Here is a 27,453-nt window from a genome sequence, read left to right as displayed (position 1 = left end):
AGGTAGACTTAGGAGACTGCAAAGTGTTAGCTTGCTCAGAGAATAACCAACAGAGAGGCTAGCCTTGTGCGTCCCTGTGCCTGCAGTGTGCATCCGGCCTTGTAACATTATCACAGAATTCATGACAAGCTGTAGAGGAGGCTGTGTGGAACAGCCAGGAACCCCATGCTTTACTCACACTGTGAGAAGGGGCTAGAAAACACATGGTCTTTTATGACAATGTCAATTAAGATTGAGACATTGTCTTAATAGGTGAATGTCAATAAAGATCTATAGGTTTGAGCATGCAAATGTCATTTTCCACTGAAGCTTTACTGGCCTGAACCTGTGATTAAAGTACAAACCTATAACTCCATTGCTGGATGTGGACACATCATTTGATGAAGAGGAACACAAAACAGGAAATCAGGTGTTCCTCTTTCTACTCTAAACACTCGACCAATATTCCAATGTAATGAGCCTACTGTAAGTAATACCGGACACATTGAGTGACTCCTTCTCTAAAACTGCTCAGCCCCTGCAGAAGAAGCTGCAGAGGGAGAGACCTCCGGCTGCCGTACCGGCTTCTCCCAGCCTGCCCTACTACTGGTTGCAGTGCAAGAGAGAAGCCTGCTACGGGACGGTAGAGGAGGGCAGGCCACATCGGTGTCATTTTAGCAGCTCTGACTGCAGACATTTTCTTCAATGTTTTTTTGTTCAACCTTTATTTAACTAGGCAAGTCAGTTAAGAACATATTCTTATTTACAATGACGGCCTACACCGGCCAAACCTGGACAGAGCTGGGCCAATTGTGCACCAGCCTATGGGACTCCCAATCACGGCCGGTTGTGACACAGCCTGGATTCGAACCAGGGTGTCTGTAGTGACACCTCTAGCACTGAGATACAGTGCCTTAGACAGCTCCGCCTCTTGGGAGCCCAATGCCTAGCCAGGAAGAGCACAAATCCACCACTTACTTCAATAGCAAAATAAAGGCCATTACCAGGCAGCCATTAACTAATCTCATTATCGCTGGCCATCTTGGGAAGGAGTCCCTGCTGGTGGATAACAGGGGATTAGAGTTACTCACCCAGTCAGTCTGACACATTGAGTAGGGAACCTGGTAGTATTACTCACCCAGTCAGTCTGAAACATTGAGTAGGGAACCTGGTAGTATTACTCACCCAGTCATTCTGACACGTCACATTGAGTAGGGAACATGGTAGTATTACTCACCCAGTCAGTCTGACACGTCACATTGAGTAGGGAACCTGGTAGTATTACTCACCCAGTCAGTCTGACAAGTCCACATTGAGTAGGGAACCTGGTAGTATTACTCACCCAGTCAGTCTGACACGTCACATTGAGTAGGGAACCTGGTAGTATTACTCACCACGTCAGTCTGACACGTCACATTGAGTAGGGAACCTGGTAGTATTACTCACCCAGTCAGTCTGACACGTCACATTGAGTAGGGAACCTGGTAGTATTACTCACCCAGTCAGTCTGACACGTCACATTGAGTAGGGAACCTGGTAGTATTACTCACCCAGTCAGTCTGACACGTCACATTGAGTAGGGAACCTGGTAGTATTACTCACCCAGTCAGTCTGACACGTCACATTGAGTAGGGAACCTGGTAGTATTACTCACCCAGTCAGTCTGACACATCACATTGAGTAGGGAACCTGGTAGTATTACTCACCACGTCAGTCTGACACGTCACATTGAGTAGGGAACCTGGTAGTATTACTCACCCAGTCAGTCTGACACATCACATTGAGTAGGGAACCTGGTAGTATTACTCACCCAGTCAGTCTGACACGTCACATTGAGTAGGGAACCTGGTAGTATTACTCACCACGTCAGTCTGACACGTCACATTGAGTAGGGAACCTGGTAGTATTACTCACCCAGTCAGTCTGACACGTCACATTGAGTAGGGAACCTGGTAGTATTACTCACCCAGTCAGTCTGACACGTCACATTGAGTAGGGAACCTGGTAGTATTACTCACCACGTCAGTCTGACACGTCACATTGAGTAGGGAACCTGGTAGTATTACTCACCCAGTCAGTCTGACACGTCACATTGAGTAGGGAACCTGGTAGTATTACTCACCCAGTCAGTCTGACACGTCACATTGAGTAGGGAACCTGGTAGTATTACTCACCCAGTCAGTCTGACACATCACATTGAGTAGGGAACTTGGTAGTATTACTCACCCAGTCAGTCTGACACGTCACATTGAGTAGGGAACCTGGTAGTATTACTCACCCAGTCAGTCTGACACGTCACATTGAGTAGGGAACCTGGTAGTATTACTCACCCAGTCAGTCTGACACGTCACATTGAGTAGGGAACCTGGTAGTATTACTCACCCAGTCAGTCTGACACATCACATTGAGTAGGGAACCTGGTAGTATTACTCACCCAGTCAGTCTGACACGTCACATTGAGTAGGGAACCTGGTAGTATTACTCACCCAGTCAGTCTGACACGTCACATTGAGTAGGGAACCTGGTAGTATTACTCACCCAGTCAGTCTGACACATCACATTGAGTAGGGAACCTGGTAGTATTACTCACCACGTCAGTCTGTCACATTGAGTAGGGAACCTGGTAGTATTACTCACCACGTCAGTCTGACACGTCACATTGAGTAGGGAACCTGGTAGTATTACTCACCCTGTCAGTCTGACATGTCACATTGAGTAGGGAACCTGGTAGTATTACTCACCCCGTCCGTCTCTGACACGTCCACATTGCCATTAGCATCATCATCCATCTGCTTGTGGATACTGCGGATCGCCTCGAAACTGAGGATGCTATTCTCATCGTGGCACCGAGGCTCGTCGATGCGACAGAGTTCTGAGGGAGAAAAGACAAGTTCAACCTGAGTCAGAGCTCGGACTGACGTTTGACAGCAGTTGTACAGGGCTCCCAACAACACCTGATATTTTCTCAATCATAGTAGGCTTGGGCGGTAAACAGTTTGGGGTGCCCTAAAGCTACGTCACTGCTTATAAAAACTAAGTTAACTATCCAAGATGTGCCAAATAAATCATCTCCAACTCAGGGCTCCAGCTATGCATTTGGTTTGCTAACTTGCTAGCTAAGCCCTAGCATTCAAATCAAGCTTCTTGGTTACAGCAGAGACAATCAACCCTCCTGGATCAAGATCCCTGCTGCCTAAATTAGTTGTGTGCGTCAAAACAAAAATACATAGTTGTTTTTGGGGGGGGGAAATAAGCAGTGCCCCATGTGTACTGCCGGTAATACCGTTTCCCCAGGATGGTAGGGGAACGGTTTGAAGATATGAACATCTGGATATAGCCCAACCCTACATCATACAGAAGGACTAGTGGCTATCGACCTGTAACACACCACAGCTATTGGGTAGGCCAACAGCCAAAACTCTGTCCACCTTGAAACCATCCCGAGCCATTTGTTCAAATCCCCATAGTAACCCGGGAGCGTTGCTGCTCACAGCAGAAAAGCATAGGGATGCTAAATTTAGCTGAGCGTTAACTAAACCTAGCAAGAGGCTATTTATAACCAGGCTGTGTCCAGCTGTATGGTTACATTGGAGAATGGTGGAGAGGGTGGGAGTTTGCTTTCTTTTCAACAGTGTAAGCAGAGTTGCCTACACTCAATGTGACAAGGGTGCTGATATGTCATCAATCCCAGTGCAACACGTGTGTAGGGAAGTAGAGTTCTAGTGAGGGAAAAGGCAATGACCAGGGGGAACTATGAGGGCAAAACATACAAATCATGATGATTTACTAGGCTGACGTCATTTTCCTTTCCATAGCCTACTAGAAGGCCTATGAAACTAAGTGTCCTTAGTCCTTAGTGTCCAAATTCTATACAAATGTTATTCTATACATGACTTGTGAAAGTGCAAAAAATGTCCCTCGTCATGTTTTTCCGACTACTAGAAAGATTTTTACACACTTAACCCCAACATTTCTTCAAGTTTTAACCCTCATTGTAAAGGACAAGTTATGTTTTTGCTTTGAGAAATAATAATCTTCAGAAACAACTTTGTCATGTGAATAGTGATTTAGTCCGTCCCTCATTAAAGGTCAACCCTGTAACTTGAACTGAACTCTTGTTTTAATATGGTGAAACGAGGCCTATTACTTTTAAAATAATTTTTTCAAAGAAACAATGAACATCTAATAGACAAATAACAGTGTTATTTGAGCTGGTTCTACTCTTTCTCCATTTTCTGGTGGAAAACAACTTGTAGAGCATAACACGTAAACCCTGTTAGCAAAAACAACTGATGTTTGAAAGTTGTATAAAATGGTGTTACATGCTGGGAGTATCTCTGGGTGTAGTCATGGTTATGAAATTGTTGTGTTGCATCTAAGCCTGCAGTTTTCCCCCCTCTCCTGGGGGATTAAAACCCCTCAGCAGATCACAGATAAGGCCTTGCTTCAAGTCACAGGAAAGCCTTGTCTGGCCTGAGCTGCTGTCTGCAGAAATTCTGGGCTGTGTGCAGGAGCATGACCAAGGCTGCCTCTAAGCCACAGAGATTTTCAGTGTTGCCAAGTGTCATTTCAGAAAGCTTCAATGTTCTAAGTTTCAAGTTCACAATCTCAGGTCAAAAGAATGTACCTTCTATCTCTTCGAGTTGACATGGTACAAATCTGTCGTTCTGCCCCTGAACAGGCAGTTAACCCACTGTTCCTAGGCAGTCATTGAAAATAAGAATTTGTTCTTAACTGACTTGCCTGGTTAAATAAAGGTAAAATAAAAAATAAATAAAATGTAGTCTACATGATGAAACAGCAGGATAAAACATTTTTAAAAGCAGGCAAAATGGATGAAAGAAGTCATAGCATAGTCCCTAAATGGGGAAAAGCTTACCAGATAGATCAAAGCTAAGAGTCTGCTAAATATTCCTGCTTGTATGACTGTGGGTTATCCTGCCCAGAAACCAGCCCAAAACAGAAATGAAATAGAGCATGGCCTAGATTAGTACAACGTCTTCAGTTCTCACTAAGAAACGTGACATCAGGTTGATTCCTGTGTGGTGCAATCGATCCTGAGGAAGCGCACAACAAGTGTGTATGTGTGTGTTTATTTCCAGCTTGCTCTCCCATTTGCTGCACAAGGCAACTCGTAGTATTACAATACTAGGCATTAGGCAAGACCTACCCCGATTGGCCCATGCAGAGTGCAACTTATAGGCATGAATCAGCACAGCACAAGGCAGGCAGGGGCTTCTCTGGCATGGAATACTGCTGCAGATTTATTTATGACAAAGACTTCATTAAGGCAGCAAGGGCTGAACAGAAAATGGCAACAAAGCCAGAAAAGTGAAGCTGTGGAATTGCACTCTATCAAGCAGCCAAGCTGTAGGCAACTACAGAAAAGGTGTCAATTGTTAAACTGGTTTGGAACCACAAAAGTCACCATACCCGACCGGTCAAGATCTAGAGCCAGTCAGCCACAGAGGCTATGACAGTTGGCCATTGTGGAATCAATTCTATAATACTCAGGCATATCAACAACCACCACCACCACCACAGCTGACACATCCTCACCTAAAGACTCATACATTCCCCATTGTGTGTGTGCCTGTTCATGTTTATTTGTTAAAGCGCACAGTTTTGCAGTCATTTTCCAAATCCTGCCAGTCAAAAGTATATTCTGCTACAGTTGTGTGTAATTATGTGAGGAATGTGTCGAGTCAGGATTGGCTAATAAGATAATTGTAGCCACTCCCACCTATTTAAGTTGATTGAATACAGGTATATGTGGTTATGAGAGGCAGTGAGAGTAGTTGAACGCAAGAATAGAGAACATGTTATGCTCTTACCTTTTCATCCTGATTTTAACCATAGATGTATACAACAATCTATTTTTCAAATAAATGCTCAATTTTGGAGTAAAACTGTTCCTGACTTCAAGAAGCCTTTCTGTGCAGGAGGGAACGGCCAACTTGGTTACACACCTTCCCACTCTACTGGGAACTCCAACAAAATACATTTATGAATAAAAGTGTATGTAGGCTACAACAAGCTGCTAATCCAGCAACTGACGTTCTGTCAGGTTGTCCATAGCTGCTTGTTAATACATGTTATCATTCTGACTGTAAAGCCTTCTCTTCAACACATACAGGCAGTAGCATATGCCACAAAAATGTGCCACTGCACTGCAGCAGAAAGTGGGGTGCAGTATTTCCTCTGCCATAATGAGGCTCTACAGCTGCAATGGAAGGCAGCGAATCTCAAACATCTATAGTGGCAGCTTGACTCTAAAGTCACACCCCTATTGGTCCCCATTTCAGGTGCAATGAGTAGCTGAGCAATCTCTATCTGAGAAATCTTGTGCCAGCGTACAGCCTTTAGCAAACCGAGTAACCGAAGCTAATAGACCTACTACTTAGACAATAACAATGCAGCTCTAAATGAAGGCCTCCTGGCTAATATGGCTCCACCAAATAACAAACCCTTTTCAGGTCAACCTGTTCTTTAATTCAACAGACTCCAAATCAACCCACGCAAGTCAGTGTGCTGAACACAGCTAGCCTACTAGATAAAAGGTTAAAAGGTCTAAAACCCAAGGGTGTGGTGGTGCTGGTTGAAAAGTTACTTTTTGGGCTGTTTTCTGTGCATTTGAAAATACCAGAGTGTCTACATTCCAGAACTGCAGCCCAGGACTTCAGCAAACACTTCTAGATTGTAAAATAATGACGTTTATCATCACCTGCAGCTCTCACACACACACTCTTCCTCATTTGGTTAGCAAACAAGATGGATATTACATATTTACATACGAGACTACCTTTTCAAAGAGGTTTAAGTTAGCTAACCCTGTGTATTCGCTTGTAGAAGACTAAACACACACTTGCCCTCTGCACCAGTCCACTGGTGTAATGACTGCTTCCATCCTGACTCCAGGATGCCCAACCCTTACTGTAGCTGGCAGTAGTCTGTAGTAGTCAACCCTCTCCAGGCCCCGAGTCTCTTCATCACACAAATGCCACAAGCTAGTTAAACTGTTTCTGAGCACAGACAATAGCCTATACATTATATATGTGGGTAGCTAGGCCACATTCACTCAATGTCTCACCACCAACAGGTCCAGCACACCACTACAACAGTCTTCAATGCTTTACCACAAATACAATCTTTATTGGAGATGGGTGACTGTGACAGCCAACATGTATCACTTCATGACTGGGCCTGTCCAATTCAGCTGAAGCCTTTACACAGTCTGGCCTCATTGCATGACGTCAAATCAAAAAACCTCTCAAGTAGAGGCACAATTACTGTAAGTGGTATAGAATAGGCTAACTTTCATGGCAGAGAGTAGTCTTTTAAGCTATTGTTATTCATTTCTAAATGTCTAAATTTTTTAAGAATAGGCCTACAATAGTTAGGGGCCCCTTGGACAGGAAGCATAGCACTACATGATAAATTACAAATGCCAAAAGTTCAACATCAACACTGTTCATGTGCAATCATAGGAGCCCTGTATAAACAGTGCTGATAAAATTATGGGCAGGCACCCAGTTCACCCACAGCTGTATAAATATGATATGACTTATTATACATACCCACCCAAACTGGAACAAGAGGAGACTGGTTTGGTCTCAAACTAACAATGAATAGGCTAGGTCTAGCGTACTACTGTAGCCGACGTGAGGCTTAGACACCTATATGATGTTCCTTACATTTTGTTCCTTACAAGTCCCAAACATCTTCAGTGTCACATTGTTTAGTTTACATAACTTATGACAAGTGTCACACATTCCGTTTTGGAATTCTATTGAATGCTGTGGCAAAACTAGTGACGATTACTAAACATACATTTTGACTGACTTGTCAAATCGACAAGAAAAAAACCACTACCAAGATGCCAGACTCCCTGACTTGACTGTGTGCCATGATCACCCGAGGACAGAGCTTAATGGAGAATGCATACCCTAACTATTCTCAGCATGGCTGCATTTAGAGCTGGCACAATTTATAAATACAAAAAAATGGCACTGGAGATTCTAGTGCACTGATAATGCAACAAAAGTTTACAAGTGACCAATTTTGATCACTTTGTGTATGGAGTATTGTATGAACACACACTTGCAGGCGTGTCATAATGTTTGGACATTTCTCAATGATATTTACATACCTGACACACCATTATCAATATGATGGTGGTCTGAGCTGGCTTGGACCCTCCAACTTTCGCTCAGAAGGCATAAGCATACAATCCACAAGGTCAACGATTTGCTGAAATCCATAATGGAGGTTTGCTAGGAAGAGGGTGGAGAAGAAATGTTTTAGTGACATCTCACATGAATGTATAATGTTAGATACTGTACTAGCCTAGTGATTTAACTATGACTGAACTTCAGATTTCAAACCAATGACTTAAATTATTATTACAATCTAAAAGAATTAACTAAAAATTGTCAAATGAGATCACATCGGAAACTTTACAAGCAAACTATCATCAGACAAGGAGGATTGGTAGCCAATATCTGGGACATTAACTTGGCTAGTTACTCAGTATAGAAGTCACATAGTACAGGCTCTACCTGCCTACAGCCCCTAACAAAAATCAGTGGTTGACTCATGCTAAACATTACCATGACCATAATACTACTAGCAAACAATTAACATGTTTAGCTATTTCAATAAAATAATTACAAGACAATATTAGCTGGATATGGTTCACAAGCAATCATAGCTAACGCGTTAACAGCTAATTAACAATAACAAATGGCTGGCTAACCAACCTTACCAAAACATAAGTGAGTTTGACAGCCAGGCCTGAATACCGTTCATAATCGGGTCAGTTGTTGCATGATTTTCTAGGTAGGCATGAAATTGTAGTTTACCTTTCAATAGTTTTGCATTTGATGCTCTTATTACAACTCTCGTGGTTACAGTAGAATCAAAGGCACGTCATCAATCGTAGGTCCAAACTGCAAAGAGAAACCCCTCTGTACTCCATGGATAAAGAACTAAATTAGCTGCATATGACAAATGATTTTCCGCTCTGTTTAGTCCGCTAATGGCAATCCAAGGCAAGGGCCGAGGTGGTCGAATAACACAGACACTAGGATAAAGATAACTAAGTAACGTAATGGTTCCGGTCCCGTCTTCAGCTAGCTCACCAATCCACTAGCACAGCAGACTTCAGATCATTGTCAGCAGCTAATCATAGCACACGAGCTATACACAATGACAGAACGCGAGCCAATCCATCCTCTTACGTCAATTTACTGGATAAAATACACTTGAGTAAAGAAAAAAGTACTTATGATTGATTCAAACACAGAGCGATTGTCATTGACGAACTACATGTCTGCTACAGCTGGTTTCCCCCCCCCACACACTCAAAAAAGCTTAAACTCCTGGCTTTGGAGCTGACTCGTTCAATTCTCTGGACTTGGTTGCTTCACCTGTGAATCAAGTCATTTTAGTGAATCACTTCCTGTCACGTGTTTTTAGTAATCCTTCAAAATAAGAGTTCCGCCCTGTAAATGGTGTAAACGAATTGTGAAGGTAAAAATATATTTAAATATATATATATATATATATATATATATATATATATATATACAATTTACACTGACACCCCTTTTTACTTAAGTAATGCATATATATATATATATATATATTGTTGTGGAAAAGTACCTAATTGTTATACTTGAGTAAAACATTTTTTTTTTTATTATAGAAAATTACTTAAGTAAAAAGGGGTGTCAATGTAAATGGTCCGGTAGCGATTTTTATTAATAAAGCAGTCTAATGGCTTGGGGGTAGAAGCTGTTGAGGAGTCTTCTGGTCCTACACATGGCTTCAGTACCACTTGCCATGCGGTAGCAGAGAAACGTTTAAGTAGTACTTTAAAGTAATTTTACTTAAGTACTGTGTGTGTGTGTGTGTGTGTGTGTGTGTGTGTATATATATATATACATATATATGTATATATATATTTATAAATATATAAGAAATGTATTCCGACCACAGTATCCTACATTTGTACCAATATCAACACGTAACCTGTTTTTATTTTCAAGGAAATCGCCTAGGCCTTATGTTGCTAGCTGTTGCTCATGCTGGCTTCAAACACATATTAGTTCGGATGTGTTTGAGGCATAGAGATAGATAGAAAACTATAGTGCCCAAAACTTGTTTTAGCATGTGCAGCACCAGGACTTTTAATATTTTGAAGTAGTCAACTGGGTGGGACTTTCGAATGATTTAAGGAAGGATCACATTATTCCATCTGTGTCACCAGGAGGGATCAGCTAATGAATTATACTTGTGAAGAAACCATAACTGCAGGTGGCTGTATATCGCCAACCTTGGCCTTATACTTGTTCAAATAAAACACTATAGACGGCAGTGTGCACCCTTTCAGTTTGTTTGCCAACTCATAGAAGTTGTAAAATAAGAAAATGTACTACCTCAAAATGGATATGGCCTCAATGGCGGTGCCTGTGCTCCCAAAGACGCCATATAAGAACAGATGCAATGATGCAATGTCTATCTAAGTCTATGGGTAGAGCAGTCATGATGAGCAGCGCATTGGTTCCAACGTCACGACTACCGGAATATCGTTTTAATGATAGTTGGAAGACTGCTGCCTATGCTGCCCACCTCTTCAATTCAATTCAATTCAAGGGCTTTATTGGCATGGGAAACATGTGTTAACATTGCCAAAGCAAGTGAGGTAGATAATATATAAAGTGAATATATAAAGTTATGTGAATATAAAAAATTTACAGTAAACATTACACATACAGAAGTTTCAAAACAATAAAGACATTACAAATGTCATATTATATATATACAGTGTTTTAACAATGTACAAATGGTTAAAGGACACAAGATAAAATAAATAAGCATAAATATGGGTTGTATTTACAATGGTGTTTGTTCTTCACTGGTTGCCCTTTTCTTGTGGCAACAGGTCACAAATCTTGCTGCTGTGATGGAACACTGGAATTTCACCCAGTAGATATGTGAGTTTATCAAAATTGGATTTGTTTTCGAATTCTTTGTGGATCTGTGTAATCTGAGGGAAATATGTCTCTCTAATATGGTCATACATTGGGCAGGAGGTTAGGAAGTGCAGCTCAGTTTCTTCAATCTGATTGTGACATTATACTTCCACCTGAAGGTGTGTGGATGTAGGCTATTACAACATACAAAAGGTGGGGCTCATCGACTCACCAGTTCCAGACAACTAAGCTCAAGCATGCCACCTTGAGGCTGTGGGCTACACAACGCTAACAGTAAAACAGTAGGGGTATGGGGATGGGGAGGCATACCATCAGGTGGTGGGGGGGGGGGGGGTTACAACTTCTGATGATCTTAATACCCCCATCAGAACAAATCTGAGCCTAACTGGGGTAGCCAGTAGGCCTTATCATGCTAAATCCCAACTGTTTATAATACAGCTGTATGATACACCTTGATCTGATAATATATCATAAGCTGATGAATGATACTTCCTCGAATGCTCAGTTTAAATGCCCAATGCAACCACATGTATATCAATATAAAATTATTTCTGGGTAACAATTAAGCACCTTACTGTAATAGTTCACCGTAAAAATGTTTTAAAAAATAGCTTTTTAGCAACAAAAAAATTCTCTGGAACTCTTGTCTATTAACCAATTTACAGACTGGAGATGTCACTAAGGCAAGTAGAAATCCCCACCCATGCAAACCTGCTGATTAGAAGGTCCTGTGTAGATTGTATTTTCAACCAGCAACTATTATCAGGAATAACACTGATAAGAAAAAATCACATGTTTGCAGTGTTAGTTTCATCAGCTGTTGTACAAGATGATACCACACACAGGAAAGACTCATTTAGACTGCAATGGGCCTCTAACGACTATGTGGTTATTCTTATTCTGTACATTTGAATGTCAAATAAGGTAATTCATTGGGTAACAATTGTATGTAAAAATGCTGTTTAATATTCTACCAGCAACGTTTATTTAAAACAATAGCTCAGGCTGTCATGGTGAGAAGACAAACTTCCTCACAGTGCTATTATTGCTCGAGCAGCTTCCTGTTCAGCGAACACTCACACTTCCTCCACTACAGCAACACTTTGCTTGACTACTGTGACGCTCTCAGACAGATTGTAGGCTATATGTTCATACAAACCCTGCCACTGAAGATAGTATGTTTGGTGAGTCTGACTTGTTTTTAACCTTTGCATGTTTTTTATATGCTACTACTGTATAATAGATATGTAGGCTGAGAACACAGTCTTACGGAAGCACTTGAGTGACGCAACATAAAGTGAGGTAGCCTACTGCTGTTATAATTTCCAAAGGCGCTATTCTATATCAAAACAGGCCTACCATAGGCAAGCAATGTTAAAATCCACTATTGTAATACTTATTTGTGACAGTTATTTTGTGTTTCATTTAGCCTGCTCAAAGTTATATCTGTCTCTAGTGGTTATATTTGGCTCTTTTTCTATGAAATGATGATGATGGTGGTGAAGAACATTCACTGTAATTCATGTTGAAATATTTTCTAATTTCAGGGGTACTATTATACCCTACTTACACAGCGCTTTTCTTAATTGTAGCCTAATAATCTAGGTGAATTATATTAGAAGAAAATGTGATCAGAACGCTATGGCCTTGTTGATGGCCTACACTGTGAAATGCATCTATCATAGATATTCAGTGTATAGGCCAATGGTATGTGGTAGTGGTGATATGAATACAAAGGTTTATTGGATTTGAAATAGTATCCCCAGTCAGTGTGCAGAGCAGTACATTTCAGTGCTCCCAGTCTCAGGTCCCTGTAGGCTGGGTTGAGCTATATTCACATTTTCTCCAACATTCTCAGAGAGTAGTGGGAAGAGTCCAGCTCTCCTCTCTCACAATGAATTACAATTACTGCATGTATTTCATACTATCCAGTCTCCACCCATATTTTGTAGTTTGGGTTTTCTCACTTGTATTCATGGGGAACATAGGCCTTCTGTGCTGTAACTATAAATGAAGTAGGCCCACAGATAAACATTATTTTCAAGTCGAAATGAAAGAAAATAGATCAACAAAGACGGATATGAATAGAAAGTGTCAAACTGTACTGTGATATCTAGGGCGTGAAAGTGATGTTCATATCTGATAAAGTGTCAGAGCAATTTAAACCACAAACCGTACTTTTCAACAGTTTACATTTGTTGGGCCCTAGCCAGTGTCTCTTTTGGTGTAAATGCATCTGAACATTGTAGCATAAAGTGCATTTCTCTCTGTGTTTCTCATGTCCAGGTGTCTGAGACAGTGAAGGGGCCAGAATGCAGAGCATCAAGTGTGTGGTGGTAGGAGACGGTGCAGTGGGGAAGACCTGCCTCCTCATCTCCTACACCACCAACGCCTTCCCCAAGGAGTACATCCCCACTGTGTTTGACAACTACAGCGCCCAGGTGACTGTGGACAGCAGGACTATTAGCCTCAACCTGTGGGACACAGCAGGCCAGGAGGAGTACGACCGCCTGCGCACCCTCTCCTACCCTCAGACCAACGTGTTTGTCATCTGCTTCTCCATTGCCAGCCCCCCCTCCTTTGAGAACATCAAGCACAAGTGGCACCCAGAGGTCACCCACCACTGTCCCAATACGCCCATTCTGCTGGTGGGCACCAAGAAGGACCTGCGTAATGACCCGGAGGTGTTGAAGAAGCTAAAGGATCAGAACCAGATGACCATCACCCAACAGCAGGGCACCGCCCTGGCCAGGCAGATCCAAGCCATCAAGTACCTCGAATGCTCTGCCCTCAACCAAGATGGAATCAAAGAAGTGTTCGCTGAGGGTGTGCGAGCCTTTCTCAACCCACAACCTGTCGCCACCAAGAAACCTTGTGTGCTATTATAAAGGCAGTATGAAACCCTGTGTGCTATTATGAAGGCAGTAGGAAACCCTGTGTGCTAATTGTAAAGGCAGTAGGAAACCATGTGTGCTATTGTAAAGGCAGTAGGAAACCCTGTGTGCTATTGTAAAGGCAGTAGGAAACCCTGTGTGCTATTGTAAAGGCAGTAGGAAACCCTGTGTGCTATTATAAAGCCAGTAGAAACCCTGTGTGCTATTGTAAAGGCAGTAGGAAACCCTGTGTGCTATTGTAAAGGCAGTAGGAAACCCTGTGTGCTATTATAAAGGCAGTAGAAACTCTGTGTGCTATTGTAAAGGCAGTAGGAAACCCTGTGTGCTATTGTAAAGGCAGTAGGAAACCCTGTGTGCTATTATAAAGGCAGTAGAAACTCTGTGTGCTATTGTAAAGGCAGTAGGAAACCCTGTGTGTGTCACGATCGTCGTAATAATGGTTGGACCAAGCTGCAGCGCGATATGGTTTCCACATAATTTATTAAAGTGAAAAACCTAGAATGAAACAAATAAAGACACAAACAACGAAACGTGACCAACGAGATGCTATGTGCATTAAGTCAAAACACAGAAACATAAACAATATCCCATAACCCACAGGTGGAAAAATGCCACTTAAGTATGATCCCCAATTAGAGACAACGATTACCAGCTGCCTCTAATTGGGAATCATATACAAACACCAACATAGAAAATTAAACCTAGAACCCCACATATCAATAATAAACTAGACTAAAACCCCTAGTCACGCCCTGACCTACTCTACCATAGAAAATGCAGGCTTTGTGTGCTATAAAGACAGTGTGCTATTATTAAGGCAGTATGAAACCCTGTGTGCTATTGTAAAGGCAGTAGAGATACTATCACAGATGCATATCCAATAGAACAATATTAATTAATTGAATGTGTGTAAACCATTGGAGTTGATTTTATTGTGAAATATGTTTTTGTTGTACTGCCATTAACAAACACTGTGATATCAAGACTTCATTAAGAAAAAAGGGGATCTTTGAGGCATTGGCTCAAGATGCATGCTTCAAAACTGACCCAATGTTAGGTCGGCGAGAAGGGCCTTGCTCAAACTTTGTCTGTCCGAATCCTTGCTTTTGTATATCCATTATTTTGCCCTCTTCCTTTAAAGCAATTGACAAACAAAGCCTGAGATTTGATGGGAGATACATTCTCTCATGTATCTGTGTTTGAATAACTGTCAAATTTGGACATGTATGGCCTTTACAAAAATAATTAAATAATGCACGTGTAAAAAGATAATATCAGGAATTTAATTTACTGCAGTGGGCGAAAACAGGATCACACAATGTTTCTTAGTAGTCTTAAACAAATCTACTTTGAAACAAAAGTATAGACCTACGGGCTTAAAAAAAGAAGACGCCTGTACCATGTCCGATATAGAGTTGAAATGTATTCAATTTTGAGTTTGCAACCTATTTTAAACGTTATATACATCACAGAAGACTGAAATATAACAAAACCGTTTGACATACTGTAGAAACACCGGATTTTCGGGTGCTTTTTTAAAATAATGGCAACTTAAATAAAAAAATAATGTTTATTAATTATGAAAAATATTAATATCATTCCACCCATGAAGCCACTATGTAATTTGACTGCAGGAAAGGGCTACATACCAATTCTCCCATTATATCTGTTTTACAATGTACTGTATAGTGGGTTTAAAACATTATTTGTTTTAAGCTAACATAGGAGAAGGTTTTCTACACCATCAGTTGTTTTGTGTGCTGTGTGTGACTATCAAGCCACCAAGTTAGTGCTCGTCTACTCTGTCTGATTGTGTTGAATACTGGACACAAAAGAGGAAATGCAGAGAGGTCTTTGATAAGAAATGCATAGGCTGATTTTCCTATTGCGGTCATTAGTCAGTGTGTGTTTGAGAGAGAGAGAGAGAGATCAAAAAAGGGAACCTGGTTGTAACTTCCCTCTGAAAGTCCATAGCTTGCCATCTATTTTGTTATGTTGGGGTTTTAAGGTTGTGTAACTATGTTGAGAAGGTCTGGCTGTGACTCCACTCTCCGAGGGTTTCTCAGGGAGAGTTCGGATATGCAAAAAACACATTTCCAATTCACACATGCTTATTAATACATACTCGTACATGTGTGGAATAGGACAAATATAAGCACCCACCAAATGATTATTATTACATCTACTGTTATAAATGAGAGATGGAAATTGTGTACAAACTGTAGTGTAGATTAATGTGACATATCTTTATTCTTATCATAAGCAACATCAAATAAATGTGTCTCAAATTGAAAGAAACAATCCCATTGATCAATGCATAAAATTAAATTGATACTTCAAGAATACCAATACCTTTCCAAGGGAGGCATGGGATGTGATAGAACCAGCTGCTGAACAATGATGAAGTCCCTGATTTGCCTGAGAATGGAAGTGAAATTATCCAGCTGGCTGTTACAGAGTTGTGAAAGATGTATTTTCATGTGATGCCCAAACATCACTGTCCTCTCCCATACTTCAGGCCACTGGACTCATTTGACAGTGAAATAAGGCCTCTGCTCTGGGTGCTGGATACACAGACAACTCTTTGTGTGAGAACAGTAGAGGGACATAGATCTCCTTACTGTTTTAGTACAGTATATATTGTAACTGTATACAACACCCCAATCTACTAGTCTCTCTCTCTCTCTCTCTCTCTCTCTCTCTCTCTCTCTCTCTCTCTACAAATGAGGAAGAACATTTATTTGTAACTTCCTTAATTTAGGTTGTGGACCTCACTGACTGACTGACTCACTCACTAAGCATGTAATGGTGGAACTCAACATTTCCGAAATAATTGTTTAATAAAGCTAAATGTTTACGCAAAAAGAAAATCACTATTAGGCTATTATTACATTTAAAACCTGTTGGTACTAGGGGGCAGTATTTTCATTTTTGGAAAAATAACGTTCCCATATTAAACAGGATATTTTGTCAGGACAAGATGCTAGAATATGCATATAATTGACAGCTTAGGATAGAAAACACTCTAAAGTTTCCAAAACTGTAAAAATATTGTCTGTGAGTATAACAGAACTGATGTTACAGGCGAAAGCCTGAGAAAAATCCAATCCGGAAGTGACTCATCTTTTGAAAGGCCTGCGTTCCGATGCGTCCCTATTGAGCTGTGAATGCCCTATCAACCAGATTACACTTTCTACGTATTCCCCAACGTGTCTACAGCATTGAGGTAGTTTTACCATTTATGTTGAAGAAGACCCGTAGGCGGCTTCATTGCGCAAGTGGTCACCTGATGCTCCCAGAGAAAATCTCGCGTAAAATACAGAGGTAGCCATTATTCCAATCGCTTCTACTGAGAAACCAATTGTCCCGGTTGATATATTATCGAATATAGATATTTGAAAAACACCTTGAGGATTGATTATAAACAACGTTTGCCATGTTTCTGTCGATATTATGGAGCTAATTTTGAATATTTTTTGGCATTTTCGGTCGATTTCTCAGCCAAACGTGAAGAACAAACGGAGCTATTTCGCCTACAAAAATAATATTTTGGGAAAAATGAACTTTGGCTATCTACCTGGGAGTCTCGTGAGTGAAAACATCCGAAGTTCAAAGGTAAACGATTTAATTTGATTGCTTTTCTGATTTTCGCGACAAGGTTGCCTGCTTTTAGCAAGCCATAATGCTATGCTAGGCTATCGATAAACTTACACAAATGCTTGTCTAGCTTTGGCTGTTAAGCATATTTTGAAAATCTGAGATGACAGGGTGATTAACAAAAGGCTAAGCTGTGTTCCAATATATTTCACTTGTGATTTTCATGAATAGGAAGATTTTCTAGGAAGATTTATGTCCGTTGCGTTATGCTAATTAGTGTCAGATGATGACAACGGTCCCGTTCACGGATGGGGTGTCACTAGAGGTTAAGATGTCTCTCTCTGCCTGAGAATATAAACTGAACAAAAATATAAATGCAACATGAGCTGAAATAAAAGATCCCAGAAAGGTTCCATATGCACAAAAAGCTTATTTCTCTCAAATGTTGTGAACAAATTTGTTTCTATCCCTGTTAGTGAGAATTTCTCCTTTGCCAAGATAATCTATCCACTTGACAGGTGTGGTATATCAAGGAGCTGATTAAACAGAATGATCATTACACAGGTGCATCTTGTGCTGGGGACAGTAAAAGGCCACTCCAAAATGTGCAGTGTTGTCACACGACACAATGCCACAGATGTCTGAAGTTGAGGGAGTGTGCAATTGCCATGCTGACAGCAGAAATATCCACCAGAGCTGTTGCCAGATAATTTAATATTAATTTCCCTACCATAAGCCGCCTCCAATGTCATTTTAGAGAATTTGGCAGTAATTCCAACTGGCTTCACAACAGTAGACCACATGTAACCACGCCAACCCAGGACCTCCACATCCGGCTCCTTCACCTGCGGGATCGTCTGAGACCAGCCACCTGGACAGCTGAAGAAACTGAGGATTATTTATGTCTGTAATAAAGCCCTTCTGTGGGGAAAAATGTATTCTCATTGGCTGGGCCTGGCTCTCCAGTTGGTGGGCCTGGCTCCAATGTGGGTGGGCCTATGCCCTCCCAGACCAACCCACGGCTGCGCCCCTGCCCAGTCATGTGAAATCCATAGATTTGGGCCTAATGAATTTATTTCAATTGACTGATTTCCTTATATGTGTCACGCCTTGGTCATGGTATTTTGTGTTTTTGTTATATGTTTGGGTAGGCCAGGGTGTGACATGGGTTTATATGTTGTTTTCGTATTGGGGTTTGTATAGTTGGGATTGCGGTTGAGTAGGGGTGTTGTTAGGCTGGGCTGCCTGAGGCGGTTCTCAATTAAGAGTCAGGTGCTTCTCGTTGTCTCGGATTGGGAACCGTATTTAGGTAGCCTGAGTTCGCGTTGTATTTCGTGGGTGATTGTCCTGTCTCTGTGTTGTAGTCACCAGATAGGCTGTAATTAGTTTCACGGTCCGTTTGTTGTTTTGTACTCTCAGTATTTTCATGTATCGTTACGTATTCTTTCATTAAAGTCATGAGTAACCTACACGCTGCATTTCGGTCCGACTCTCTTTCTTCCACAAACGAAGAACGCCGTTACAATATGAACTGTAACTCAGTAAACTCTTTGAAATTGTTGCATGTCATGTTTATATTTTTGTTCAGTATACAATATCATATTTGCATTTGTCCACAGTTGCAGGTAAAACTCTTTTCTACAAAGATCTGAAGACACTCTTCAGATCACATCATTGGCAACAGTCAGCATTTGTGGCCCGTTTCAAAAAGCTAGGTGTATATCGCATTTCACTACTTCACAGGAGAGGCATAAAATAAAATCTGAAATTTCACAAGTGACAAGTAATAGACATGTGAGCATGACTACATATGGACATACTCATAAGTCAAGTTGATCAAGTCGAAGTGGCCCCACTGTCCCAGATCATAGAGCACTCTAAGTGTGTCATTTATCATATAGTATGTTAAATATCAACATTATCAACATGTTCGTACAGTGGGATTGAATTATAGGTTGCAGTCCAGATAAATACAATTATTATTTACAGTTATGACATCCACCGTCATGTAAATACATGGGAGAAGGTGCTCTCTTCCTGCTCCTCCTCCTCAGTGACAGTGTCATCTCTGCTAGGTTTGTCCTGAGTGGTTGAACCCCTTTCACCTGACCCTCTGTTGCCCAGTCCCAAGTATTTGCACTCCTCTGGGAGATGACCACCATCTCTCTGCTCTTAAAGTCCCAGAAGGCTGTTAGGTGGAAGGCCATGTTGGAGAACACCACACAATACTCGAAGAGGGTGAAAAAAGTGTAGCCTGTAGAGGTTAGGAAAGACAGGAGACTAACACTTGAACAAAAAATGTAAAAGCAAAATAGGATTTTGTATCTAATGCTTATTAAATAATCTTTGTCAAGAAATTGGATGATGTTTGAAGGAAACCAGTTCAAAGTATGATCACCAAAGTATGATCATAAAGTTACTGGCCCCATCCCCCATGTCAAACACTTGGATTCATTATTAAGGGAACAAGGTGACATCACCTTACCTCTCATTGTAATACACCAATGGTAACATGATATTCTGTTACCTAATTTAAAAAGTGACCCCCTTGTAACCAGCATCGGAGAAGGTGTGTTTGCAGAGGGGCGTGGTTTATATAGCTAGATAACTAGTCTACTGGTGCCAAAATGTGACTGTAGAATGTCAGCAAATATAATTAAAAGTTTGCCCTATCCATCTATGGCAAAGATGCTGATATGTTTCCCATTTCATCTGTGTTTGATGTTAGCTATAGTGGCTAGCCAGGTCTTCATCTGTGTCTGATGTTAGCTATAGTGGCTAGCCAGGTCTTCATCTGTGTCTGATGTTAGCTATAGTGGCTAGCCAGGTCTTCATCTGTGTCTGGTGTTAGCTATAGTGGCTAGCCAGTTCTTCATCTGTGTCTGATGTTAGCTAGTTACTGGCTAGCCAGGTCTTCATCTGTGTCTGATGTTAGCTATAGTGGCTAGCCAGGTCTTCATCTGTGTCTGATGTTAGCTATAGTGGCTAGCCAGGTCGTCATCTGTGTCTGATGTTAGCTAGTTACTGGCTAGCCAGGTCTTCATCTGTGTCTGATGTTAGCTATAGTGGCTAGCCAGGTCTTCATCTGTGTCTGATGTTAGCTATAGTGGCTAGCCAGGTCTTCATCTGTGTCTGATGTTAGCTATAGTGGCTAGCCAGGTCTTCATCTGTGTCTGGTGTTAGCTATAGTGGCTAGCCAGGTCTTCATCTGTGTCTGGTGTTAGCTATAGTGGCTAGCCAGGTCGTCATCTGTGTCTGATGTTAGCTATAGTGGCTAGCCAGGTCTTCATCTGTGTCTGGTGTTAGCTATAGTGGCTAGCCAGGTCTTCATCTGTGTCTGATGTTAGCTATAGTGGCTAGCCAGGTCTTCATCTGTGTCTGATGTTAGCTATAGTGGCTAGCCAGGTCTTCATCTGTGTCTGATGTTAGCTATAGTGGCTAGCCAGGTCTTCATCTGTGTCTGATGTTAGCTATAGTGGCTAGCCAGGTCTTCATCTGTGTCTGATGTTAGCTATAATAATGAATAATGTTTACATATCTTACATTACTTATATACTGTATTTTATACCATCTATTGCACCTTGCCTATGCCACTCGGCCATCGCTAATCCATATATTTAAATGTACATATTCTCATTCACCTCTTCAGATTTGTTTGTATTAGGTAGATGTTGGGGAATTGTGAGATTACTTGTTAGATATTACTGCACTGTCGGAACTAGAAACACAAGAATTTCGCTACGCTCGCATTAACATCTGCTATGTAACCAATACAATTTGATTTGATTTGACATGTTTTGGTACCCTTCCCCAGATCTGTGCCGCGACAAAATCCTGTCTTGGAGCTCTACAGATAATTCCTTTGACCTGATGGCTTGTTTTTTGCTAGACTCAACTACAGTGTGATTGTACTATGCAATTTTAATTTCCTACTTTATAACTTGAAGAATTAAAACATTTAATTTAGCTAGTATTACTTGATGAGGAACACAATGAACCTGCTTAATTAAGCCCTCTGAGAAACTGTTGAGATGAGACATCAAGTAACACATTGCAGCTGCTGTAAAAACAGTTTCTGCCACATCCTTCCACAAATACTATTTATATTGCAGATCACTGTGTCTCAAGCAACATGATTTACTGGTCCTACCCTAAGATGGCCACAGTAGGTTATCATGAAAAACGATTACAAGCTCTATATCAAACTATTATCCAATGGCATTTGCCCATAAAACATGTATGACATACAGTAGTGGCAGCCTAATACTTCTGTATGAGGCGTGTCATCTCCAAACTATATCCAGCAGCCCTTATGGGTACCAGTCTTTTTAGCTAACATTCCACTCCTTGCCACGACATGTAATTGCCATAGTCCACTAGTTAACACAGCCACAAAGTCAAAATTGGCTACAGCGTAAAAATGAATTAAAAGAAAAATATGCTTTGAGTCTTAATTTAAGGTTAGGGTTAGGCATACGGTCATCAGTGTGATTAATGTCAGGGTTAGGTTTAAAATCATATTTTAAGCAGAGAATAGTAGAGTTATGACTTTGTGGCTGTGGTAACTAGTGACGACCAAGAGTGCGCAATGAAACTGGATTTCAGCAGAGTTGCTTATTGTTTGTTGGAATTAACATTCATATTTTCCATGACACATGTGGATCCTAGAAAAAAATATAATTAGAATCAAAAACAAACATTTAGCTGTTAGCTAGGCAAGTTTTTGTATTTTGATGCTTAAAATCAAAGCAAATAGGTTTTGTGTTTGGAATTGCAGTATGTATTAAGTTTGAAAATTAAGTTAGTTATGAGGTGTAATATTTGCATTGGGGGATAGCTGTGAGGGTTATCAAACAGGATCACCTCATCTGTTCACCTCGAGCTCATTAATGATAGAATGTTCATATTTGAAGATGGCAGAAAGGACAATCTCTTTGGCAATATCAACGAGTGGCAAGGAGTGGAATGTTATTCTATATGCCATAAATATGTGTCAGTGTAAGAGTGCAAGCCAAGTGCGAGCAAGGTTAATGTCTTTGTGCTTGCTACAATGTGTGTGTGTGCACGTTTGGTGAACATGACACTCTACACTCCTAGTGAATTGTGTGTGGTGTGGAGGGGTGTGTTGGTCACAGCCCCAGACTGAGTCCGGAAACAGCTGTTCCTCCAGGACAGAGGCCCAGGTCCTGACAGGGTGAACACAGCCAGGGGCTTCTTCCAAGTCTGACTCAACAGGCCCTCAGTAAACGCCCTGTACCACTGATCTGGTTGGGATAAAAATGCTGCTCTTTCTCCTAGAGTCCTAACACAGAATAACAGTTGTCCAAGTCTATCAACAATATAGTAAGAAACTGAAAATGAGAGATTCTATAAATAAAGATTGTATTTTTTTTTTATCTAAAACGATTGACATTGCTAAATACAATAGATTGGCAGTAGTCTGCATCAGTATGAGTGTAAGGAAAGGAAACAGGGAGCTTCTCAATTAGGTAAAAGTCTGTCGTCTCTCTTCGACTCCTCCGTCCTCCTCTCTTCCATGACCCGCAAATTGATAGGTAGTCACCATGTTTAAGAGTGTCAATTTGTTAATAGGTGAACGGGAAGAGTTTGCTCCTCTCTTCTCCTCAATTGCCTCCTACAGTCGAGGATACTCATGTGTAGTGCAAAGTGTTTCGAAATCCTCCACACCCCCCTTGAATCAGCTGTTGTTTTCTCAAAGAAGAAACAAACATTTAAAAATGATACACTTCTTACTGTTTTACCTGTAAAATGTCACACACAACTAGCTAAATAATTTTTGGATTCCACCCCTGTAAATGTCATTTGCAAATGATGTGCTAGTGGAGGAGAGTTTCATTTCATACAAGTGCATTTGTTTCCACATTTTCTCCTCTCCTCGTTTACCTTTGACTTTTTTTAAAAGGAGATGAGGCGTGGATGGAAGAGAAGACGCGAGGAGTCGAGAAAAAACATTTTAATCTTTGAACTGCACTTGACAATGCAGTTTCATTAGGCTGCAGCAATTGTTTTTTACTCTAAATCAAATCAAATCAAATTTATTTATATAGCCCTTCGTACATCAGCTGATATCTCAAAGTGCTGTACAGAAACCCAGCCTAAAACCCCAAACAGCAAACAATGCAGGTGTAAAAGCACGGTGGCTAGGAAAAACTCCCTAGAAAGGCCAAAACCTAGGAAGAAACCTAGAGAGGAACCAGGCTATGTGGGGTGGCCAGTCCTCTTCTGGCTGTGCCGGGTAGAGATTATAACAGAACATGACCAAGATGTTCAAATGTTCATAAATGACCAGCATGGTCGAATAATAATAAGGCAGAACAGTTGAAACTGGAGCAGCAGCACAGTCAGGTGGACTGGGGACAGCAAGGAGTCATCATGTCAGGTAGTCCTGGGGCACGGTCCTAGGGCTCAGGTCCTCCGAGAGAGAGAGAAAGAAAGAGAGAATTAGAGAGCATATGTGGGGTGGCCAGTCCTCTTCTGGCTGTGCCGGGTGGAGATTATAACAGAACGTGGCCAAGATGTTCAAATGTTCATAAATGACCAGCATGGTTGAATAATAGTAAGGCAGAACAGTTGAAACTGGAGCAGCAGCATGGCCAGGTGGACTGGGGACAGCAAGGAGTCATCATGTCAGGTAGTCCTGGGACATGGTCCTAGGGCCCAGGCCAGTTGAAACTGGAGCAGCAGCATGGCCAGGTGGACTGGGGACAGCAAGGAGTCATCATGTCAGGTAGTCCTGGGGCATGGTCCTAGGGCTCAGGTCCTCCGAGAGAGAGAAAGAAAGAGAGAAGGAGAGAATTAGAGAACGCACACTTAGATTCACACAGGACACCGAATAGGACAGGAGAAGTACTCCAGATATAACAAACTGACCCTAACCCCCCGACACATAAACTAATGCAGCATAAATACTGGAGGCTGAGACAGGAGGGGTCAGGAGACACTGTGGCCCCAACCCGAGGACACCCCCGGACAGGGCCAAACAGGAAGGATATAACCCCACCCACTTTGCCACTCTAGAGGGCTCTAGTGTCAACTTTGTCGACATTGCAGACAATTAAGTCACCAAAAGCCCCTCTACTAACAGAGGACCTTTACTATACTGTCTGCTTCACCAGGAAACTGCATCATACCACCAAATGAGCACAACCTGCAATTTTAGAGCTAGTTCACTTCGTCATTCAGTTGAATGAACAACTATCTTCACTTTACATTTCTGTCTTTCATTCACTTTCTACATTTTCTGGTCAAGTACAGGGCTGAAGGGAAGGAACGATGCCTTACCTCAGGAATCAGTGAGCACTTCTTTATAACCAGTCACAGCTGAGAAGTTAACACCAGGTGGATAACTGGCAATGAACAGGACAAACCTTCCTTATGGGACAAAGAAGGGCATAAAAGCTTAAAGCATACTGTACAACTGTATTAGTCATAACAGTCACTGATACAGGTTTTATGGTTTATAACTAGGGTCCATAGTTTTTCCTAGTCGGGCCATGTATCCGGAAAAACTCAGGGCCCTATTTATAACAGCAAGAAACAGGAATTCTGTCGTTTTTTCAAAATCCTAATTGTATATCATGCAGCAAATTAATCCATGTAAATGAGCAGCATAGTATGTTGCAGGGCAGTGGTTCCTAACCTTTTTGTTTACTGTTCCACCAACTAAATGTTGCTCTCTCCAGAGTACCCCTGATGTGTAGGCCTATGGTCTCGTTAGTTTTCTCAAGTACCTCCTGTGGATAGGTCCCCTGGTTGGGAACCACTGCTGTAGGGGAGGCCTTATGCCTACTTATTTTCAGCGGACTAATTATCAAAGGTCACTCCCGGTACGTCACATTGGATGACACGTAGGTGAGCAGCAAGAGGCCAAAGTTCTCAGTGATGGCACAGATAAAGTTGAGGCAGCTGAGCAGCCACTCTAGGAACCTTGTTGAGAAGAGGCCCTTATATATAGAAGTTAAAATATGCCACTGCCATCAGGAACCTGAGAGCAGAGTGCAGGCCAATGCAGAAAAGCCAGATATGGCAATCTGGGCTCAGGCTTATGGAGGCACTAGCTGAACGTAGATCATTGGGAAACTAAAACAAAAACAAGAAGAGAGTCAGACTATGTATTTGCATGCTAAGTTTTTAATAACAGGGACATGATTGATTATCTTGTTAAAGAGTGTAAGTGGAGTCTTGGAAATGAAACACGGAGGAGATGAAGATGCAGGTAAATATGCCAAGCAGTGGCAGACTGACGGTGCCCACAACACAGGAGGTGAATGATAAATCATAACCCCCCCTAAACGTAAAAATACCATATCTTCAGTTGGCCCGGGATAGCCTGCCTCTTTTGGCAGGAGAGTAGGGCCGTTCGTGGCTGGGTTGGGGTGTGGCTGGATGAGTTGCTGCCCCTCTCCTGATGCACACCGGATGTTTGTGGGGGAACTGGTGCTAAATCACTCGTAGACGTCCTGATTCTGGGTCAGGGTTTCGTATGTCGCAGAGCAGCTCACTCACTGCGATCTATTGAAAGTCAGCCCTTGATCCAAGCACAGAGCCTGTTTCGGATTAAAAGGTGCACAGAGCCTGTTTCGGATTAAAAGGTGCACAAAGCCTGTTTCGAATTTCCACACGTACAGAGCCTGTTACGTGTTACCAGGTGCACGTGGATCCTGATAGCAGAACTATAGACATCTTAGTAATTTCAGGGAGTAAACTATACTCTAAGGCCAAAGGAGAGGGGTGTTGACCAGGTAGGGAGAGTAGGTGTGGAGGCCTGGAGGTATGTAGCTCCAGGGAGTAAGCTATATACTCTCAGGCCCAGGGAAAGGGCAGGCAGGGATTGTAGGTCTAGAGGCCAGGAGTCAGAGGTCGCCAGGTCAATGGGGGCCTGCCTGGAGGTCAGAAAGGCCCCAAGGAGAAGGCCCTAGTGAATAGGTGTGTGAGTGACAATTTCCTTCAGGGGGGAAGAACAAGGAAATTCATGTAAAAACGTGTGAGATGAAAATGGGCAGACTAAGGTTGTGCAATGTGTAGGCCCACTGAGTGTACATTCTGAACTGTGTTTGAAGTCAGTAGGTCACATGACCAAGGAGCTATTGAAATGAGAAAGTTTAAAAAATTGATGTAAAAACGTGTGAGATGAAAATGGACAAATTAAAGGGTGTGCAATATAGAAGGGTAGTCAGTGGATATTCTGAACCTTGTTTGAAGTCAGTAGCATGACCAAGGAGCTATTGAAATTAGAAACATTGAAAAACATTGAAAATTCATGTGAAATTGCTTGAGATGAAAATGGACAAACTAAAGGGTGTGCAATGTCTAGGCCCACTGTGTGGACATTCTGAACCTTGTTTGAAGTCAGTAGGTCACATGACCAAGGAGCTATTGAAATTTGAATGTTTGAAACATTTATGTAAAAATGTGTGAGATGAACAACCAGTTTTGAAAGTTTTAGGATTGGTTAAATGGTTAAAGAGCGAACAGGGACTTGAAGAGAAACACCCATGACACCATCCACACAAGGTTGAATCATGTCTTTTGTTGGAACCCCATACTGTGTGAATGTGGACACACCTGACGGTAATCATGTTCGGGATTCTTTCATTGTGGAAGGACTCGATGAACTAATGGAGTTGGATAGCACTGCCCCTAATCCCCAGGCTTCTGGCTCACCTATAACATCTCCACCATTACCCTCCCCTCAAACCCTTCCGGTTACCCTGTCCAGAGAGACTGGGAGAGGTGTCTCTGTGATCACTGGACAACTGGAACATCAATGGACACACACCAATCATAGTTTGACAATGCAGGAGAATGCCATTCGCAAACTCAGTGAATGTGTGGAGGCTCATCAGACAGATGTGCAGAGGAGGTTGGATTACCTTCCCTGTCAAATGGTGGAAAACCAACAACAAATTGTTCAGAGACAGAAATATTTACAAGATTCTCTGAAGCAGGATATTCAAGGAAAACTG

At 41.7% G+C, this 27,453-nt stretch overlaps 2 protein-coding genes and 1 pseudogene across 4 annotated transcripts in view; 1 reads left to right on the top strand and 2 right to left on the bottom strand.

Moving 5' to 3' along the window:
• Positions 1-9,420, bottom strand: part of LOC115124142 (stromal interaction molecule 1) — a 54,035-nt gene extending 44,615 nt beyond the window's left edge. For 2 of the 3 annotated variants that reach the window (XM_065024283.1, XM_065024284.1), the window contains exons 1-3: positions 8,841-9,419; positions 8,129-8,252; positions 2,721-2,851 (exon numbers count right to left, since the gene is read on the bottom strand). In XM_065024283.1, coding sequence (XP_064880355.1) covers positions 2,721-2,851; positions 8,129-8,240 — 243 coding nt within the window. In that variant the 5' untranslated portion in view covers positions 8,241-8,252; positions 8,841-9,419. Of the gene's footprint in view, positions 1-2,720; positions 2,852-8,128; positions 8,253-8,840 lie in introns of all 3 variants that reach the window. The other variant, XM_065024282.1, reaches the window with a different exon arrangement.
• Positions 9,421-12,030: 2,610 nt separating this feature from the next.
• LOC115124141 (rho-related GTP-binding protein RhoG-like) lies at positions 12,031-15,142 on the top strand. The gene is made up of 2 exons (XM_029653513.2): positions 12,031-12,160; positions 13,263-15,142. The coding sequence occupies exon 2, from the start codon at positions 13,289-13,291 to the stop codon at positions 13,862-13,864; it is 576 nt and encodes a 191-aa protein (XP_029509373.1). The 5' UTR covers positions 12,031-12,160; positions 13,263-13,288; the 3' UTR covers positions 13,865-15,142.
• Positions 15,143-19,199: 4,057 nt separating this feature from the next.
• On the bottom strand, positions 19,200-27,066 carry LOC115124139 (post-GPI attachment to proteins factor 2-like; annotated as a pseudogene).
• Between the last annotated feature and the right edge of the window lie 387 nt (positions 27,067-27,453).

The sequence above is a fragment of the Oncorhynchus nerka genome, linkage group LG11 (assembly GCF_034236695.1).
Source record: "Oncorhynchus nerka isolate Pitt River linkage group LG11, Oner_Uvic_2.0, whole genome shotgun sequence".
Lineage (NCBI taxonomy): Eukaryota > Metazoa > Chordata > Actinopteri > Salmoniformes > Salmonidae > Oncorhynchus > Oncorhynchus nerka.
Note: the sequence above shows the minus strand (reverse complement) of the source record. Positions and strands in the feature narration are given on the sequence as shown.

What these genes read in the sequence shown, in the direction of transcription:
- LOC115124141 (XM_029653513.2), top strand. Translation starts at nt 13,289, where the DNA reads ATGCAGAGCATCAAGTGTGTGGTGGTAGGAGACGGTGCAGTGGGGAAG.